Below are 20,665 nucleotides of genomic sequence, written 5' to 3'. Positions count from 1 at the left end.
AAATGTTACGAACTATAATAAAATCCACGTCCATGCTAAGAAATGGATCAAACTTCACCGTTTTAGATAAGTAGAGTGGTCAGATATCAAGCCAGAATTATGCTAGGATCTTCTTAGTGGCTAAAGAAAGTGCATGGTCTCTGTGCAGATCAGAACAGATGTACTTCTGACTGACGTTACGTAATCTTAAACCTAAAATATTCAATCGTCTATTTGGCCAAAATAGACAAGAGGTTGGAACAGGTATACCTTCATCAGTCAGGGCTAGAGTTTGAGCATCCCGGCTCCCGCAGGCGACCTGGATGACTCTGTGGCCCAGCAGCACTTTCACCTGCACGACAAAAACACAAACACATCATTGGTCCTGCGCTGCCCGATCACACAAATTCTGTCACGATAAATTCTGCTGGATGATAAATTGTCCCAGAAGTCATTGCAATAAACGATAATATTGTTTTGAGACTGTTTTCTTTTTGCCCCGCAAGGGGTCTTTTTGTGGGCTCTAGTGTCCCTTTTTTCAAAGTAGGCTGACAGGAAAGGGGGAAGGAGGGGGGAAGACATGCGGTAAACATCGTCGGGTCCGGGAGTCGAACCCGCGACAGCTGCGTCGAGGCCACGTTTGCCTGAATGTGGGTCGCGCTAACCCCTCCGCCACCACGGCACGCCCTTGAGACTGTTTTCAAGTGATATAATTTTAAACGGCACAATAATGCAAGAACACATTCACAAAGATCAATCAACTTTAAATACTAATGAACATTTAACTCTGGAACTGGAAAACATTTTAAATATCTAAAATCAATAAAAACAACAAAAACAATAAATAAAATTAATTATGAAGTCTCTGTAAATAAAATTGTCATTTAGAAAAAGGATTGGCTGAGACCAAATCACCAGACTGAAGACTTTTATCATCCATTTTGGGAAGTAGAGAGGAAGAGGAAAGAAAAAGAAAAAAAAAATGCAGATGGAAATTATGGAGTTTAATTTATCATGTGATTCATAATTTATTGATTCACTGATTGTTGCGACAGGTCTATGCATGAATACACATTGTGTATTCATACAAAATCTATAAAAATCTGACTAATTTCGACAGGTGTTTCATTAGAGCTGAGTGAGAAGGCTCTGCAAGGTGATGGGGCCAGTAAAGGAGCTGCACGTACCAGTTTGGGCCTCAGCTGGGTGGTGTTGTCCCCGTGTCCGAGGCGGCCATATTCCCCCAAGCCCCAGCTGTACAGCTCCCCGCTGGAGGTGATGGCGGCGCTGTGGGAGCTGCCGCAGGCTATGTCCCGGATGCGCTTGGTCTTCAGAGCCTCGATCAGCCGGGGCTTATCACAGTTCCTGAGGGAGACGTCAGACGCTTCTTCAGCATTTTGAATCCCTCACAGGCAGAAATGACGTTTCCGATAAAAACCCACATTCTACTGAAGTGCCCCAGCTTGCCGTCGTCTCCTTCCCCCCAGGAAAACACCTTCCCGTCCACGGTCAGCGCCATGGCGTGGCGCCCACCAGAATGCACGGCCACCTTCTTCACCACGTAGTTGCTCAGCGCCGTGATCTGACGAGGGATGGGGATGGTCCCGCTGGAGAGGCCCAGACCCAGCCTGCCGTTGGTGGCCTCTCCGCAGGCGTAGATCTTCCCCTCCACGGTCACTGCAAATGTGGATCAGTGGTCACCAACAAAACATAATACAGGAGGAGCCAAAGAGAAAATAAAGGTTTTCTGCCCCCTGTTTTACCTGCGAAGAGACTCTTGGAACCGCCGGCTACCTGCACCACGTTGAGAGCAGAGAGGGTTTCAGAGAAGGAGGGGACCTTGATCTGCAGGGAACGTACACAGCATGGGTTAAAGGGTCTTATAGAGACACGCAATGCCAAGCAAACTGATTTATAACACTTGAAATGTTCGGCATTTTGTCACAGCAACAAACTAATGTACAGAGACTGGTTTATCAGAATAAAAAAACTTTATAAAAATTAACATTTTTAACCAGGTGTTGAACATGTGTTGCTTTAAGTTCACATTTCTGTATTAAAAATGTCTCTTTTTAATCATAGGCATGCAAATTCCTTTTAAGTGGGATTAGGTTTATTAGGATTTTTGGATTCAGTGGACGTGGCCTCAGAGGTCTAAACGCTTATTTGGTATTTTAAGCTTAGCGGCCTGAAAAGCTGTAACAAGGAAATGTTTGAGCACATAAGTTCAATCTCTGGATGACTGGCTCCAGATCATGTATGATTTATACAGGATGGAAAAAATTTAGTTTTCAGGTAGACGTCAGCTTGCAAAATTTGAAAAGATCTGGTTTAAATGGGAAAACTTTATCATGGTCAATTGTCCAGAACCTGTGACTCTATGTATTAATTTGAGTAATGTTAGTTATTTACATGTTTAGTGTACACCACCTCTCCTATAATTTTAATCTGATTGTATTTTTGTCCATGTACGATTGTTCATGTATGTTTAGTTATGTTAAGGAAAGCTTAGAAAAAATTTTTTTTATTTTTTTGCTGGTTTGATGTAATATTCTTTAACATTACAAATCATTAAAACTTTAAATGTCATGTTTTTATGAACTGTTAATGGAAAATCATCATAATGATCAAAAATAAAGTCTTTCAAACATCCATCTGTGTGTAGTTATTCTATAAAATATGTTTCACTTTAAAATTTCAGTTTTAATAATTTTTTTTATTTATTGAATGGGTCTGTATTTTATTGGGATTTTATAACGTAGAAAACACAAAAGAGTTCACAATTGTTAAGTAGTAAAATGAATTGTTTTTAGAAATTAACATCTTCAACTCAAAGCAGCCTTGTGGGATCACAATACAGCCTGAGTTACTTGTTTGAAAGTGATCAGTGAAGAGTTTATCAAACAAAACGCTGTCAATGTCATATCCCTAAAGATGCTACAATATTCTTAAATAAACAGACAAAATTGCTGCTTCTTCATCAATACTGCTTAATATTTGAGTTATAGCCTATTTTACAACACATTTGTATTTAAGATAAAAATGTTGATAAACAAATGTTGAGTTTTCACTTTTGACCACAGAGAGTAGACATTTCCATGTATTATAACTCATAAAGGAAAAATGTCTTGTTCCACTGAGATTGTTTCATTTAAAAGCAGCACTTTTTAATCAGTATTAAAGAATTAACGTAAAACAAGATTCTATTTCCTGTAGGTGAGTTTTGTCGTATTTTAAGTGTACCAACATATTTGCACTAGAAATTAGACCAGAAATATTTGGTACGATTTTGTGTTTTTGCAGTGTATAATACCGTAAGGATTATTGTTCATTTAAACTGCACCTTTGAGCCCTTCAGTCCTCCCAGCTGGTCCTTGTCATTCAGCCCCCAAACGAACACTTTGGTCCTGATGGTGGCTGCCGACTCCAGTCCTGGTGACTTCTTCCGAGCGAGACTGCGGCAAAACAAAAAAAAACAAAAAACACACCACCACCTCAATCATCAAATAAATAAGAGCAGCATGTTGGCTACGTCAGTAAGAAGTGTGGACCGCCTCACCTTCCAGCTGTGGTTTTCTCGTCCTCCTCCTCTTCATTGTCGGACGCCAGGAAGGGCACTGTGGCCAGGTCCTCATCCTCGGCTCTGATGCGTCCCACCATGCGAAGTCCATGAATCTTGCAGTCTATGCCTGAGCTGCGACATTGCTTGATCGCAATCTCAATGTATCTGTGAAACTGATGGGTGAGACGTGGTAAAAAAAAAAAAAAGAAAGAAAAAAAACGATTACAAAACTCGAGGAAATGACCAATAAGAACATCAGGAAGTTTACCAACCTCGGTGCAATCGGTAAGCAGGAGGACGGTGGTGTCTGTGGGGTTGACGTTAATCGTCTTCAGCTCGATTAAATTATTCAGAGAGTTTCCACCTGGTAATAGAGCAAATAAAAAGGATCAGCAAACACTACTGCTTCCACCTTAAATTAGAACAAAAGGGGGAGAGGAAATGCATAGTAAGAAGACATTTTGAGTTTTGAAGAGAGACGTACCGATCTGATATTAATATCTGTATCTGTCCAGATATTGAAAATAATTCTTGATCAGGTGCCTGATCCATAAGGATAGATATAGTCTGTCTAATTCTATGCTGTGCTCTGACATCATGCTTTATTATTTATCCAACATTAAATTTTTAATTCATAACTCCACTTTCTGAACCATTTCAAAGTTTGTTTTTTACATGTTTGATCGCAGCAGTAAACCTACTATATTTGTCAGTTTCAAATTCTTTATTATTTATGTTTTTATTAGCTGTTATACTCCGAATTGCACTGAATGAACAAGTTCCAGTTGTGTTGTTTTTACAGATTTGACTAAGCTTGTGAAGACATTAGTGTTCTTTACAGGTGCAGAGTTATCAAATTTGTCATTTTTGTTATCAAATTTGTCATTTTTGTCCATGTTTTTTAAAAAAAGACACGTTTTCAGTCGATTCAACTCCGTTTTTCTGTATCGGATCGGTATCGGCCGATACTAAACCTCAGATATCTGTATCGTGTAAACATATTTTTTATTCTTCGTTTAATTCCAACAATGTATTTCAAAGACAGTTGGGAGATGCCTCAAAATAACGAAGTTAACACATTTGTTAAGAGAAATCAAACAGGAAACAGTTCCAAGCAAAACAGGTTAGTATTTATTTGTATTTAATATTCATCTGAAGTCACCTGAAACCACCACCAGTGAGGGCATGTAGCTGCTGTCTGCTGGGTCTACGATCATCTTCAGCCTGTGGACCAGAACGTCTGGGAAAAGCTCGAGACGAATCCAATGCTGCAACACCCCCCCACCAAAACAAAAACCAAAAACAAACAGACCAAAAAAAACCACAGGAAATCCTGTTAGTACATGTTCTAAGCTGCAGATGTCTCAGATGGAGTCATATTTAAATGTTCGGTGTCAGTATACCCGATTAAAATGAACCCCTGGCATCGGTAATTGGTGCGATGTCTGATTTTATCAGAAAAACTGTTTTAAATGTGATGTTATCAGCTCAACACAGCTATCTACATAAAGTTATTGGTGTAGTAACGAGATGTGCAGAAAGCAGCTGAAACCCCTTGTCTTTAAACTGTATGACGTTCAAAGTTCTACGTTCATGAAGCAGGAAAAAAGATAAAACATTCTGTGGTTTTTCTGCCTGAAAAAGGTTAGCTGAAAATGCACTATGTTGAACTAACAAGTTATATCAAAACAGAGAATTAAAATGCTAGCATTAGCTTAGCACCTGCACAAGCAGCAAACCTCAACTAATATTGATCATATGAGGCAATATTAATTACATTTGTATGTTATTTTAAGGAAAGATAAGATCATCAATTTAGTACCAAAAGTGGGACATTTAAGCTGTGACAGCAGAAAGTGGACAGAACAAAATAAAGGTAAACAAAATTTTTAAAAAACTTAATACAGTATAGAAAAAAAAAATCAGCATACAAGCTAAATTATAAATATAATATTAGCCTTCAAAGCTACAGAGTGTCTATGTATATGATTGGCATTGATTTTCATGTTGTATATAACAGAAAAATCGGTCATATGCAAGAGTACCCTTAAATGATTCCAATATTTTTCAGAAAAAAGAAAAATCCCGATCGGGACAAAGTTTAAACTGAAAAGCTGTACTAATGTCGAGCCACAGCTTTACCTTTCCCTGTGAGCCGGAGGACTGCCAGCACTGATCGCTGCAGTCAATGAGGCGGGACGCCTGGTTGACGGAGGACGATACGCTGAGACTCTTAACGGCGCGGGACCAGTCATCGATCAGCATCCCACGCTGGCTGTTGTGGTGCTTCTTGAGCTGCTTGCCTGAACGACCACAAAAGGCTGGAGACTGGCCTGGAGGCGGTGAGGGGGGAGGAAGAAAGTTAACGACTCAAAGACCGAACAACGTGCTGGACGGATGCTACGTCGGCGGGGAAGCGCGACTGACCGGGCTCGTTGATCCGGCCGAAGGAATGTCTGGTGTTGTGTTTGCGCGTCTTAAAGCAGCTTTCGCAGAAATCAAAGTCGTCACAGTTTTTGCACTTGAACCTCGGGCCGTTAATGGGAAACATCTGACAGCCGTCACACCTGGGGGTAGCAAGAAGTTTTGACGTAGTAATAAGGTCGAGAGATGCAGTAAGAGGAAAAAGTATGAAACTGTTTAACATGTTCCCAAATTACAATAAAAATTTCCATGTATTTTACCAAGATTTTATGGGACAGACCAACACAAAATGGTTCATAATGGTGAAAGAAAATACAAATGATACATGGTTTTCTAATTTTTTTAAAGATCTGAAAAGTGTGCCGAATTTGTATTCAGCCCCTGAAGAAATCACAGTGCTACTACCGGATTTTCTGGACTATAAGTTACCTCACTCCAGGGTGAATACTGGGTACCAGCTCCATCTCAGAGAGCAGACCAGTCCAGTGAGACTGCTGTGGAAAGTCTACAATCACATCCTTCCCATTGGCGCTGAAAGCTGTGAACAGAGTTTAGTTCGAAACAATGCCAGACAGAGATCACCCACCTTAAAACCAAATCAGACCTACCCTTCACTACCCCGACACTCCTGTGTGTTACGGAGCCCCATTTGTACTTTGGCGTCGTAACTGTGGGCTTCACCCTAACTTTGTCGCCAATTTTTATGTGAGAGGGTGAACTTTGAGGTGGGAAACCTGAAAATACAAGCGAAGGTTTTTAAGTATAACAACGCTGTACGGTGTTATACTAAAAAAACATTTTCAAGTTTCCTTCAAATGAGCAAACGCGTACCAATCAGCTCAATGTGGATGTAGCGAACCCAGTACGTTCCTCCTTTTTGTTGCCAGTCGCACTGCACGTTCAAGTCATGAAGTCCATCTCGGTCCAGCTTGATCACCTTCCCAACGTCTCCTTCGTACACTTCCTCATACGTTCTGCAGCACTTCACCATCATCCCCACCTGCGGGGAAGCCAAAAATAACCCCATCATTACATTGGTTCATCCCTTGATGCAGTTTAAACTCTGCTCAGGCAGAACATCACCTGGATGTTCTCTCTCACGTAGACGGCATAATCATCGTTGGTTTGGAAATCTGACCTCTTCTTAAAAGTCTGGCTTTCAGTCACCACAGCCCCCGCAGGCTAATGTAGCAGAGAGGAGCAATCCATCAGTGCTTCCTGTCATGAATAGCACTTAAAACTGCAGTATGTAACTTTTACCAGAAAATAAGTTTGCTTTTTTTTTTTTTTTACATATTTGTTAAAACTGTCACCATGTCATGACAATTACAGACAGGTGAAAAAAAAAAAAGTGGGGGGGAAAGGGAGCTTCTCCACTTGTTCCCAGTGCCGCTATTGCCATCTGACATAATCCACTGGTCCCGATCAAAAACAACCAATCTGAGATAGCAGGAGGGTCTTAGCGCTGTCAATCAATCTTGTGTATGTGCTGCTAACTGCTAAAAGTGGAGAGACAACTTGACATTCCAGAAAACTGTTTATCTGCCGTCATCGGAGCATGCACAGGCTTCTTTGGGAGAACTAGCTGTAGCATAACAGAAAGCAAGGGGAGGACATGAAAGGTGCAAACACAAATATGATTAACCCTCCTCCTGGCTCTGACTGGCTGTTTCTGACCGAGTGTCGCTTTTCTGCAGATGGCAATAGTAGTATTGGGAAGAAGAGGAGGAGTTCCATCTTTTCACAGATTATCTGTCTCATACTATACAGTCACGACATGGTGATATTTTAACAAATATGTAAGAAGAATATTTTTTATAAGTTACGTACCCCAGCTTTAATTGACAAAAAGAATGTGTAAATTGAAGGGAAAAAAAGGAAACGTACAACGGAGAAGGTCGGCTCTGCCTCCTCCAGCTCCTCTTCGTCTGAGTATTCATCGGACACGGTGTCGGCATCAGACAGCTCAGTGAAGTGGACGTCGGGATGGTCGAGCAGCCAGCTCACCAGCGCCTCCACGCCTGATGTATGAGCTCAGTTACCATCAAGATGCACATTTAAAAGCTTTTATGTATTTAATGAAACGATACGCAGCATGACACTATACCTGGGACACCAGAGGTACTGCCTGTGGTGCCAGACAGAGACTTCAAGGCAAACTCTATGTTTTTCCTTGGGAAGCCCATTTCCATCAGCTGGAGGACGATGGGTAAGGGAGGCACAGGGGAGGTCTTCTGCTTCTTCTGCTTGGGGGGTCTGACATGCTGTATGGTGACGGGTGTGGTGGCCTCACTGGAGCTGCTCTCCTCAAACAGCGGAGAGGACGGGTGGGCCGACTCCACGGCCAGGTACTGACACACGGCCAGAGCTGCTGCCTACACACACACACACGTACAAGCAGAGATCAAACTGAATGCAGCACACCAAACTTACTGCTGACCAGCTGAATGTAGTAAAGTCTACTCATGTACCTCCATCTCCTGTCGGTCAAAAATGGCTTTGATAGGCGAGGGCTGAGTGGCAGCAGCCAGGAGCTGCTGCAGCAAGATCAGAGGGGGCAGCGGGCCCTCAGGAGACAAGTCCCCGACATCGGGGGACGTCGCCACCGGATCGTCTGCGCAGAAGTAGGTTTGAAAATTCAGCAACATCTCAGTGTTATGTCACATTTCTGCTCAGCGGCAGGCTAAATGTAGCCGTATTTATTCTCACAAAAACTCTTTAGAAGTAGGCAGTTTGTAGAAAAAGGAATGAAGTGCTTCACTTTGACATTAAAAAATAATTCGTAGGAAGAAAATACATTTTCTGTTAAGTAAACGTGTTTTCCTTTCAATAACAATGATCGTTTCAAACGAAAAGAAAACACAAAATCTTCCCCGCCCCCCAAAACAGCTTAAAATTAGGACCGGGCAATAAATCAATAACAATATATATCAATATGTTACCATTGGGGCTGGGTCCCATGTCAACGACTGCTGGCTGGGAGAGGATCTGTCGGAGTTTGTCCTGATGGGACAGCAGAGCTCGGCCTGCTTTTAAAATGTAAAGTCTCAGCTGCTGGCAGCGCAGGAGGTAGATGTCCACCTGGTCAGCTGCAAACATAATTATATATAATCAATACATCAATCAAACTTCACTATTACGAAACAATAAAAAAAAAATGCCTGTAGAATATCTGCTTACTTAGTATCATGATAGATCAGTTTGACAGTAACTGCGTTTCGATTACAAATGTGTGTAAATCTTCGTCTATATTCTGCTAATGTCTTTAAAAAAAGGTAGCAGTTGCAGTGTTTCCATTACTTAAATTAAAATCACACGTGGATATGCCATTTAATGCGATAAGTCATTAAAAACGAGAGATTTAAACACTTTGATGAAATACATTCATAATTCAGCCATGGCGCTAGCTTTCATCATCTGTCAGCCAATCAGAGGAGACGTCAGCGTCTTATTCAGCCCTTGGAGCGACAAGCCCCGCCTACTTGGGAGCGATTAAGCAATTTTGGAACGCCGCATATGTAGCCGCTGTGTCATTCCATTCAAGTCCATGGAATGACACAACTTTTTATGGAATGTGTGATGCGAAATTGCTTTGTTTTCTTTATTTCATTTTCTTTTTTTAAGATTTTATTGGCTCCAGTGGCCTTTATTTGATAGTGAATTGACAGGAAAGTGGGTAATGAGAGAAAGGGGAAGACATGCAGCGAAGGTTGCCGGGCTGGGAATCAAACCTGCGACAGCTGGGTCGAGGACTAAGGCCTCCATGTGGTTTGTGCTTAACCCCTGCGCCACATCAGCACCCCTATTTTATCTAATTCTACAGTTAAAGGAAACGCAGCTACAAAGATTTGCCTCCTGTACCTGTAAGTCCTCGGCTGAGGGACTTCTTTATGCGCTGCTTCTCCAGTTTGCTGCCAGCCAGGCTGACCAGCTGAGCCCAAACGGCCAACATGGGCTCATTCAGAGGCAGGTTCTGCACACTGAAGGCCACGCCAGGCAGCTGAGGAAAACGGTCAGCAGATAAAATTAATCTGTTTGTTTGTTCTGCGAACAGAGAAGAAATTAAAAGTCTTTCATACCGGTTTGAGATGGCTGAGCAAGCAAACCCTGCAGGTTCTCATATCGTGGAACTGGACCGTGATGCGTCCTTTTGGGGTGATGCGCATCACCGTTCCCTCTCCATACTCCTCGTGGACGGCTTGCCCACCCAGCCTGAGGCGCCCATCGATCCCGCCAATCACAGCCAGCACCGCCATCAGGCTGCAGACCAGTGGACTGTCTGAGTCGGGAAAGTACTCTTCCAGGAAACACTGGGATGAAAGTAGCGAGAAGTAAAAGTTCCATGAAACCCTTTTTTTTCCTGACTGGATTAATCAGCTGAATCTATGAAAGCAGCAACTCTTACAGCTTCAGACTGACAGCCGGCCATAATATCACCGATGGAGCCCAGCTGGGTGTTGATGTAATCATTTATGAGGCTGTTCCACTGGCCGAGGGAGTGCAGCGTGCGCAGCACAGCCACGATCTCCTCCGCCAGAGTGCTGCTGTGAGTGGCTGTCAGAGAAGCCTGTGGGCGGGACTTCCTCCTTCTCATGGAACCTTCTGTGGAGACATTAAACAATTTTAAAATATATGCAACTATATACAGTATATACTGTATATATATATATAAACAGTACAGACCAAAAGTTTGGACACACCTTTTAATTCAATGAGTTTCCTTTATTTTCATGACTATTGACATTGTAGATTCACACTGAAAGCATCAAAACTATGAATAACACATGTGGAAATATGCACTAAACAAAAAAGTGTAAAACAACTGAAAATACCCCTTATATTCTAGTTTCTTTAAAGTAGCAACCTTTTGCTGTGATTACTGCTTTGCACACACTCTGCATTTTCTTGATGAGCTTCAAGAGGTCGTCACCTGAAATGGTTTTCACTTCATAGGTCAACCTGCCCTGTCAGGTTAATAAGTGGGATTTCTTGCCTTATAAATAGTCATGAAAATAAAGAAAACCCATTGAATTAGAAGGTGTGTCCAAACATTTTATATATATATATATATATACACACACTAAGAATTGGAACAAAAAGTTTCAACATAAAACTCATCTGACCTCTGAGAAGTGGCAGGTCTGAGGAGCAGGTGCTTAGAAGACTTCCTAAGAAACTGAACAGTTTCTCCACCAGGAACTTCATGTCCTGTGAGCGTTCGGTCTTGTCCCATGAAGGCAGAACTGCTTGGAGGAGTCTCAGTGCCAGGATCTGTTTACAACAGAGAGAAAACTCAGAGTTTGTTATATAGATTAAGTTTTTTGAGTGCCTTTAGACGTACTTGAGGAGACTGACCATGTTTTCCCTTTCTCCAAAACAAAAAATTTCCATTAAATTTCTTTGTCACATTGTCTCCTAAGTTTAGTTCAGAGTAGAAATGTAACAAGACATTGGGTTGCAACCAGAACAAAATTTCCAGCTTGATTGGCCCTGAGCAGTAAACTGCCTGATTGTGGGAAACTGTTTTCTAAAACGCGTCAAGATTTGCAGGCTGTGAAAGAGCGAGAGAGAGCAAGACTTTAGGAGACACTAGGAAGGGAAAATGTATTAAAGCAATGTGTCTCCATTTTATCCTTTCAAATCTCCATCTGTTATGAAACTTCTTAGATTTAGAAATTAGTGTGAACATTTTAAGAGTTATGGTGAAGATATACATTCGGTAAGGTTCCGGTGTCAAACTCAAGGTCCACAGGCCAAATCCGCCCCGCCCTAACCATTTATGTGGCCCTCTGGACTCTTGAGGGTCACATAAATTGAACATTAAGATAATTGCGTACTTAAATATTATTTTCTCAGTCAATTCATCTGTATGAACTCAAATTACATCAATGCAAAATAAATAGTAAAAATTTAAGAAGTATTCATCTATTGCAGAGAAAACTATAATATTTTAACAATTTGTTAATGGGTATTTTTATTAGTATATTTTGCTACAAAATGAGTTTGAAATCCTTGCTGGTTTCACCAGCTCAAATTTAAGACTTTAAGACCTTTAAAACCAGTATGAATGAAATTTAAGACCTGAACCTCCACAGAAATTATGAACTTTGTCCAGGTAACTGGTAATAAATTTGCACTTATCTGTGGTAGAATAAAAAAATATAAAAAGCTAGCTAGCTAGCAAGGGTATGTTAGCAGTTAGTGGTAGCCTCAACCATCTCGAGTCACATGGTGACTGAATTTAAAGATTTTTCAAGGATGTGGACACACTAAGAAAGACTGCTGTTCATGTCCAGTCATGTTAATTGCTAACGTTATTAGCAATTAATATTTTAGCATTCATATGCTAAAATGTGTTTTTTTTTTTTTACAATTTGGTTTTAAATTAATAAAACTCCATTTCACAGCCACTGTTCCATAAAAAACACAGCTTAAAAGAGGGGCAGGGTCACAAATTTCTTTCTCTAAACTTTTGGTCCTGGAGTTAGTTATGACTTCATTCATACATATACAATTTTACTCCAAAGCACAGAAGAAAAAAAACAAACAAGTCACGCTTACAATAAAACAAATTTTAAAAGCAGGTGTTTGTTTTGTCCTACACTTACACTCTATGCTAAAATTAATTTGGAAAACCTTTATGGATTGTAGCTTCCGCTTTCCAAGCTGACACCAATAGCTAAATTTAATCCAGAGTCCACATCCAGCTAACCAACCTGTCTCTGCAGAGTGATGGCGTTGAAGGACTGGTGGCCCTCTACGATTCGGATGAGAAGGCCAATCCAGGCGGAGGTGCTCAGGTTGCTGCACATCTGAGGCATGAGGGCGATGCTGCGGATGAAGCCCAGAGTGCACCAGCTCCGGTGCTGCTCCCGAGACACCAGCCTGTGGGAGTGACAACCTGACACCAAAAGTCAATTCTTGTTAAAAAGATCTCCAATTTAAAAAAAAAAAAATTTAAATCGCAATCATCATGAGGAGTTTATTTACTCGACTTGTCGTTAACTCCACTTTCCACCAGCATCCTCAGTAGTCCGCACAGAGTCCGAATGGCGTCCGTCTGCAGGACCTCGGCGTACATCCCAGCGGACAGAGAGAGCGTCTTCAGCAGGTTGACGGTGCTGGTCAACATCATGGCTGTTGGGTGGCTGCTCTTCTCTATCAGCTCGCCTTCTTTGAAACAAGGAGGAAGCCGTGTTACAGCTCCTACTCTGACGTCCGTGTGTTGCCTGCAGCTGCGGTCAGACGAGCACACCGACCTGTGTCGTCCTCCGTGTCCGAGTCCTCGGCGGTGGGCTGGGCGGCCGCCGGCGGCTCTGCGAGCTTCAGGTCGTACTTGCCCTCTTTGCCCATCCGGTAAGAGTTGGTGCTGCTGGTGTCCCACTGGACCCGGATCCAGCCGTCCTCGCCCAGTTCTCCGATGACCCGGCCCAGACCGGGAGCGGGGCCGTCCTGGAATGACCGTGAAGACTTAAATCGTTTAAACTAAACACAATAACAAGAGGGCCGGGGCCTTAACGTGTTAATTTCAATTAATTAATCACAGATTTTAATGCAATTAATCGCTTTTTTTTTTTTAAACATACAAAGTACAAAAATACCTTTGTGTTGCATTTCTGCCACACCCGTAATTCTGACGAACAAGTGACATCCGTGAACAGCGACGGACAACGCAGTCACTGTTCTTGGCCCACTGGGTGTTTATTTTTATTTTAAAAAAACAATCTGATGGGACGCTGAAACAAGACTATTGTGTTCAAGTTGTGTTAAGAGGAGTTAGCTTATTAGTGAAGCTATTCAAGCTAAAATAGCATCTCAATGCTAAACATGTTGCAGCACAGACATCCCCACAGCTAATGTCAGCGTCTAGTTAGAAATATATAACTTTTTTTTCTTAAAGTAGTTCCGTGAATGATCATAAAAAAACTTGAAAGCCAACTAGATACAAAAGCATTTTGCAACAACTTGATGATTAATTAACTTAAATAACAGATTAAAAGCAATAAATATCTTTGTTATTGATCTCACATGTCTATTAACTCAAGAATTCAGGAGCAAAAAGGATCTGAACATGTTGCTTATTTTGTCAACTAACATACGATTAATTAATTACAGAGCCAGAAATTAACCACAATTAAAAAATAAAAAACATCTATTTACCTGATCGCCCCATTTCCAGTCCACTCCCCTCATCACTCTGGTGCCAATCTTCATCATGGCGGCGAGTTCTGGGCCGGACGCGGGCAGGGGAGCAGGGGCCGCCTCCTTTCTGGACTCTTCCAGGACCGTGGCAGAGCCTCCATGAGCACACAAACTGAGGTCCTCCTCGCTGCTGTCTGTGCTGGGTCCTACAAACATGGCAGAGTAAAACAGAAACTCAGATTGGTTCATAAATCCACCTGTTCCGGGTCACCTGGCGAAAACTCACCGATAAGCTTGAGGATGCTCTGAGTGAGGGCCAGAAGGCCAGAGTTCAGTAAGAGGCTGAGGCTGTTGGAGCCATGCTTCAGAGACAGCATGTGGATCATGGCCAGGAGGAAGCGGGCCTGTGGAATGGTGCCGAGGCTTGGTCCGGCCGGGTTCTCGTTGGTGATGGTCTGCAGAGGGACCGGCTGCACACCTACATCAGACAGCAAATCATTGGATAATGAAGTTTGGTATGTAAAAATCATCAGATTCTCGTAATAAAGTCAATGATGCCACGGCACAAGAAAAATCGAGCGATTCAACTTGCTTAAACAGTGATCTTTTTTTTTTCTTTTAGTGTAGATTTGGAAAGATGTTTAAATGAGGAAAAATGATCAAAATACCTTGCAAATGTTTCTACAGTGGGACCATAATAATAGTGATTTTGATTGCAAACAATCACAAAAAACAAGACGCAAAGTCCCAGAGGGGCTGATTGATAAAAGCTCTTTTAAAGACAAACATCTCAACAGTTTTGGGTCTTGAACTTCTTTTCATGTTGAATTGAAACAGTTGACCATAACTCACTGACTACCCAATACCCATAGTTTAAAACGCTGCTTCACCAAGTGAATCATAGCATTAGCTTCACTTGGTTAAAATTATGTTAACATTTTTTTTAAAGAGAAGCGATTAAATAATCTGCAGAAAGTGACATTTTTATCCAATTAATAGTCAGAATAAATAGATAGAGTGATCGATTATAAAAATAATCGTCGGCTGCAGCCGTACTCGTGAGCATATGAAGCTGATAGTGATGATCCGCTCAACAAACGTTTTTCCCAGCACTCACCCAGCTCTTTGAAGCGGGCACTGGCCTCCAGCAGGATGTTGCGGACATTTTGGATCGCCCAGGAATACAACTTCCCGAACGTCACCTCCAAAAGCATCCGGTTGAAGGGAGGGATCAGATCGACGTGTTTAAGGCAGTCTGACAAAGGCTCCCTGAAAAGGTCCAATCCATCAGTTGATCATTTCATTCACCCCATTTAAAAATTGTAATCAGTTCTCACATTCTCTTATAAACATGAGTGAAAGGGGAGCAGAGAGAAGAAAAAAATCTTGGGTATATCTGGCCATTTCACAATTATTACCAAAACTTTCATTGGCGTAGACATTAGATTAACAATATAAGTTGTAAACGACATTTTTTCACACTCAGAAATGTTTAAGACTTCATTTTTTCTTTAAAAAAGAATTAAAAATTGATTTATACTCAAGCAGTTTTTTAGATCTCCTCATCCAAACTCTGCCATAATTTTTCTGCATGCGCTAAAATGCACATTTGTTTTAAAGCAGTACACACGTACAACAAATTACTTTTGAAATTGTACATCCTGTTATTTCTGTCACTTGAGCTTAAGACGAAGAACTTTTGTATATAAATTTGCAATAATGTCTTCAAAGTATTAAACATAACTAAAAGAACTTTTAAAGTTCCTTGTTTGAATATATTTGATGGAATTAAATTATTAAAATGTTCTCCAGCATTGACTTTATATAAAATTCTCGTAGCTTAAAGGCTTGGTGTTGGTTCTTCTATAAGTCAGATAAGTTTTTTACTTTATTTAGAAGTGAAATAGTTCCACATTTTCTGTTGTATGCATTTCATGAGATTTCCAGTTAAGTTTATGATGAAAAAACAACCTCTAAAAAGAATATGCAACATTACTTTATATATATATTTTTTTTATGCATAGTATATCCAGTTAGCTACCCGATGCTGGTCCCTTCGGGTATGACCCGTTGCCACCCGCAGAGCATGGCGTACTGCACGGACGGCAGCAGGAAGCTCTTGGAGGCCAACTTCAGCATGGTGTCGATTCCCTCCAGCCTGACCTCGGCCCGCTCCAGCTGCGATGAAACGGAGGCAAAAAAGAGTCGCACTTTTCTAAATTAAGGGTTTCGGATTATCGAGGAGCACTGAACTAATCCCACTTTCAATCTCACCTGTTTAAGGAGACACTTCCTCATTTTTTCCACATCCAGTGGCTCTTCCTTCAGCGCAAACTCCACGATGGTGCCCATCAGGCTGGACTGAGAGAAGATTCCCTGGACGCTGTGTTTCAGCCAGCGGTACCGCTGGGCGTTTGCCACCGTGTTTAGCAGCGGCTGCCACTTGTCCTGCTTCGGATTCGGAATTCGGATTAGGTGCAAAGTCGGAAAAAAATGCACTGGCAAATTTTTAATTTAATTTAAAATGGCGCCAGCTCAGCTGGCTGCCTGCAGACGCAGCTCCCGTCGTGTGTGTGTTAATCTGTGTATAAAAAAATTCTTGCTGTAACTGCGAAATAATTTCCCTGCTTGGATGAATAAAGTAATTCTTCTTCTTCTTCTAATGAGCACAAACATCATGGCTAGCTGTCGATATTCAGCTAATTTTGCAATTGCAGTGTTTCCATTAAATAAGAAATGGAATTAAATTCACAAGTTAAGAAGTTTGTTCATGCCATCAATCATTAAAAATCGTCTTTTCGGATAGTAGTAATGCCTGGTTGTTGATCTCATGACTCGTGTGATGCGAAAAGGGTGTTTTGCGAAATACACTAATTTCGATACAGCCGAAAAATAACACCTCGTTTTAGTGCTAAAACTTTTTAATTGAGAATGTGAGGTTTTTTGAAATTGCAGTGTTTCCATTAAGCAAATTTACTTTCGTGATTCCAATTTGCTCAATTTTAACATCAATGGAAACGCAGCTACTTACTGAGCCATAGAAATCTACCTTTGACGTCTTTCCGGTGGGTGATTTCCTGTCTGCAGGAGTGGGGCTAATGTGGACGTTATGCGCTTCTTCGTTGGTCCCCTCATTCTCCAGCTTTGGCTCTTCTTCATCAGCAGACTCTGACTTCTTAGGCACTAAAAGGAGGGAAAGCTAAATCTTTTAGCACACATGTACCAAAATAAAAACAAAACAAAAAAAGGACTTTCCAGAATGGTTCAAGTAGCCCCACCTCTTTTTTTCCTTCGGTCCCTGATGAGCTTCTGAGCGATCCTCCTCCATCGAGGCTGAGAGCTCAGCAGCTTCAGCTTGGACACGATGGACAGGTCGTTGCTCACCGCCGGCCGCAATTCGTTGAACAGGAATCTCAGGCGCTCGATGACGGGGGCGCACACTTCCTTATAGGAGCGGCCCTGTTCCTGATGAGTCTGGAGTGTGGCGAAATTTTACACACTTATTCTCAACTTAATGTGCCCTAATAAACCATTCATATCCCCTGACTTTGACTTTTTTCTTTATTTTTTTGCACTACAAGGACAAACTTCAATGAATCTTTGATTTTATGAGGTAAACAGTTTCAGGTCAGTTAAATTAGAGTTTCAGAAAGAGCAGGAGATTTTAAAACTCAATTTCAAGGTGTTAAATTACAAAGTAAAATGTATTTCAAGTCATACTTGGCATATAGAATTTTTTTTTAAACAACTGAAGTTAACATAGTTACTTGGTTGTGCTATAAAATGGCAGAAAACACATAATACTGCCTGTTTAGCATTACTTCCGGCCAGAAGAAACATGTTGGTAAAGTTAAAAAAATCTATTTTAAACCACAAATCTCACTGAAGTACTTTGTTTTGGTTCATCCCATAAAATACTAATTAAATGCATACAACTAAATGAGAAATGAACACTTTTTCCAAGGCATTTTAAACATTAGAAATAACTCAAAGTGGCCATTTCAACATACTATTATTACTTGATTGCAGACTTCAGAGGTTTAGCTCCTACCTTAATTAGTGAACACTTTGCCTGGTAGACCATGCGACAGACATCGATCATTGATTTAGGGAGGGACCTCTGCTTCCCCTGGTCCACCCCCAAGGCACACGGGCTGACAAGTGAGAGAGCAACGTGACCTGTGACAGACGAGGGTTCACAATCAATTTACGCAGAAACAAAAGCCTTTACAAATCTTTATTTACCCATGCAAGCTTCCTAGTATAAAGTATAACAACAAACTGTTAAATTTTGTAGCAGGAAAATAAAAGAGAGCTGGTAATTTGTCAGAAGAAAACCAGCGTTGCTAGGTTACCGAGGTCCTGATGTTTGAGCAAGCAGCAGAGCAGCAGGCGGCCGACTTCCTCCACTGGATGCTCCGGTGGGAAGGTGATGGGCGTAATAAGGTGGTACTGCTTACAGCAACGCTCTATTTGGCACAAAAAGTCCTAGAATAGAAAAAAAATAATGATTACATTAAAACACTATTATTCAGATTCATGTCTTCCCAATAGGCTAGTAAATAATTAATTTAACTGGTCTACCTTCACAGTGTGGTCCTGAGTGTTGTTGTCAGCGACAGCCTGGAGGAAGGGCTGCGCGTGGTCGCTGAGGGTGATCCTGCGGGAGTAGAGCTTGGCCTTATCTGAAGCGGTGGAGCCCAGCGAGCTGCAGTGGTCCTCGTCCTTCTCCTCGTTGTAGTTGTAGTGGATCTGACTGGTCTGAAGGCCGCCAGAGAATATGGACGACTGGAGCCATTCTGTGCACAAGGACGATAAAAACAAGCAAAAAGAAAATGTTTTCAATTCACAGCAGAGTTAATGTTTATAAATAATTGTCACTGGCATTCATTTTTAATGATTGATTCATATACTCTAGCTAGCTAGTTAGCCTTTTTGTGCGTCACAGAACAAGACGCAATGAAGATGTCTCTATGTGACTCAAACTTTGAGAGAAAAAAAAGGAAAGAGAAAAAAATTAAGACTTGTGATTATCACTTTTAAGGCCAACATTCTTTTTATAAAGACATTTTAAGATCTTAATTTTAGATACGTGAATTTAGGACGTTTTAGGGATTTGCAGACATCCTGATAATGTTGTTTTTCTGTATGCACAATATTTAAGTTTAAGAACAAGTTGTGAGTCAAATTTTGATTTTCAACACTGCAGGACAGTGAAACAACTTTTCCAAACTGTTTAAAAACAAACTTTTTTGGATTAAATAAAGCAAGCTAATATAAGACTCAACATGAATGGAAAAAAAATAATCAGCACTAAATTAAAAGTTTTTTATTGATTTTTTTTTGTCTCTAATAATTATTCGTTCATTTCAACACCAGGACGAGTGAATGATTAGTCTTTTTGGATCTCTGGATAGATTTTAAAACAAATAAATAAAATAAAAAAATCATTTTTAAAAAGTCCTTCAACCTATTCCAGCGCCTCAGATTCAGATGAGTGTGTTGTCTCTCTGAACGCTGAAAAAGCCTTTGACCGGGTTGAGTTTGACTATCTTTTTGCGGTCCTTAGTAGATTTGGCTTTGGAGGAAACTTCATTTCATGGATCAAACTATTATACCAGCAACCGTCTGCCACAGTTCGTACCAATTTTCAGACCTCAAAACCTTTTAAATTACAAAGAGGCACCCGTCAGCTCTGTCCTCTTAGCCCCCTGCTTTTTGATCTGGCCATAGAGCCCCTCGCCATTGCACTTAAAACCAGTAAAGAGATTTCCGGCATTTGGAGGAATGATATGGAACATAAAGTGTCGCTTTATGCAGATGACCTTCTACTTTTTGTTTCCAAACCATCAACCTCATTGCCTTTTGCTCTCGACATATTTAGCCAATTTGGTCAGATTTCTGGGTATAAGCTGAACCTCACCAAAAGTGAGCTTCTCCCAATAGGAAATAAAGTCAATATGTCAGATTTAGCCAATCTGCCGTTCAGAATTGAAAGACAAAAATTCACATACCTTGGTGTCACAGTGACAAAAAAACATAAAAACCTGTTCAAAGAGAATCTGATTCAACTGTTGAACCAAGTGAAGGGATCCCTCACAAAGTGGACGCCCTTTTCCATGTCCCTTGTGGGACGTATCAACTCAATTAAAATGAATATACTGCCCAAATTTTTATACCTCTTTCAGGCATTACCTATTTTTATTCCTAATACTTTTTTTAATGAGCTAGACTCGACTCTCTCGTCTTTTATTTGGCAGGGTAAACGCCCAAGGCTTAATAAATTACAACTCCAAAAACCTAAACAGCAGGGGGGGTTTGCCTCCCCCAATTTCCGGTTTTATTATTGGGCCGCCAACCTTAGATGCTCAGTGTTTTGGTATTTCTACTACAACCTGGGTGACTGTCCTGAGTGGGTGGCTATGGAGCTGCGCAGTGGTAACAATATATCCATTCCTGCCTTGCTCTGTTCCCCACTTTCACTCTCTTCAGTTAGCGCTATTTCAAACCCTGTAGTGAAACACTCACTGAAAATATGGGGCCAATTTAAGAAATACT

The 20,665-nt window shown here is 41.1% G+C and overlaps 1 protein-coding gene across 3 annotated transcripts in view; it reads right to left on the bottom strand.

Annotated features, from left to right (window-relative positions):
- Positions 1-20,665, bottom strand: part of LOC102234699 (E3 ubiquitin-protein ligase HERC2) — a 66,988-nt gene that overhangs the window by 19,851 nt on the left and 26,472 nt on the right. The window contains exons 27-61 of one of the 3 annotated variants that reach the window (XM_023340126.1): positions 18,692-18,906; positions 18,463-18,595; positions 18,159-18,286; positions 17,386-17,581; positions 17,157-17,290; positions 16,382-16,558; positions 16,149-16,285; positions 15,225-15,376; positions 14,394-14,585; positions 14,126-14,313; positions 13,225-13,417; positions 12,956-13,138; positions 12,682-12,866; positions 11,089-11,236; positions 10,371-10,567; positions 10,045-10,275; positions 9,827-9,965; positions 8,908-9,054; positions 8,437-8,579; positions 8,073-8,340; positions 7,853-7,986; positions 7,049-7,147; positions 6,797-6,965; positions 6,574-6,699; positions 6,395-6,503; positions 5,969-6,108; positions 5,684-5,874; positions 4,704-4,809; positions 3,814-3,905; positions 3,539-3,714; positions 3,323-3,434; positions 1,743-1,824; positions 1,422-1,656; positions 1,167-1,344; positions 250-331 (exon numbers count right to left, since the gene is read on the bottom strand). In XM_023340126.1, coding sequence (XP_023195894.1) covers positions 250-331; positions 1,167-1,344; positions 1,422-1,656; positions 1,743-1,824; positions 3,323-3,434; positions 3,539-3,714; positions 3,814-3,905; positions 4,704-4,809; positions 5,684-5,874; positions 5,969-6,108; positions 6,395-6,503; positions 6,574-6,699; positions 6,797-6,965; positions 7,049-7,147; positions 7,853-7,986; positions 8,073-8,340; positions 8,437-8,579; positions 8,908-9,054; positions 9,827-9,965; positions 10,045-10,275; positions 10,371-10,567; positions 11,089-11,236; positions 12,682-12,866; positions 12,956-13,138; positions 13,225-13,417; positions 14,126-14,313; positions 14,394-14,585; positions 15,225-15,376; positions 16,149-16,285; positions 16,382-16,558; positions 17,157-17,290; positions 17,386-17,581; positions 18,159-18,286; positions 18,463-18,595; positions 18,692-18,906 — 5,517 coding nt within the window. The remainder of the gene's footprint in view (positions 1-249; positions 332-1,166; positions 1,345-1,421; positions 1,657-1,742; positions 1,825-3,322; positions 3,435-3,538; positions 3,715-3,813; positions 3,906-4,703; positions 4,810-5,683; positions 5,875-5,968; positions 6,109-6,394; positions 6,504-6,573; positions 6,700-6,796; positions 6,966-7,048; positions 7,148-7,852; positions 7,987-8,072; positions 8,341-8,436; positions 8,580-8,907; positions 9,055-9,826; positions 9,966-10,044; positions 10,276-10,370; positions 10,568-11,088; positions 11,237-12,681; positions 12,867-12,955; positions 13,139-13,224; positions 13,418-14,125; positions 14,314-14,393; positions 14,586-15,224; positions 15,377-16,148; positions 16,286-16,381; positions 16,559-17,156; positions 17,291-17,385; positions 17,582-18,158; positions 18,287-18,462; positions 18,596-18,691; positions 18,907-20,665) is intronic. The other 2 variants (XM_023340127.1, XM_014470785.2) reach the window with 2 other exon arrangements.

Source organism: Xiphophorus maculatus, chromosome 9, assembly GCF_002775205.1.
Source record: "Xiphophorus maculatus strain JP 163 A chromosome 9, X_maculatus-5.0-male, whole genome shotgun sequence".
In the NCBI taxonomy this organism is placed as follows: domain Eukaryota; kingdom Metazoa; phylum Chordata; class Actinopteri; order Cyprinodontiformes; family Poeciliidae; genus Xiphophorus; species Xiphophorus maculatus.
The sequence above is the reverse complement of the archived record's forward strand: the minus strand, read 5'-3'. Positions and strand labels throughout refer to the sequence as shown.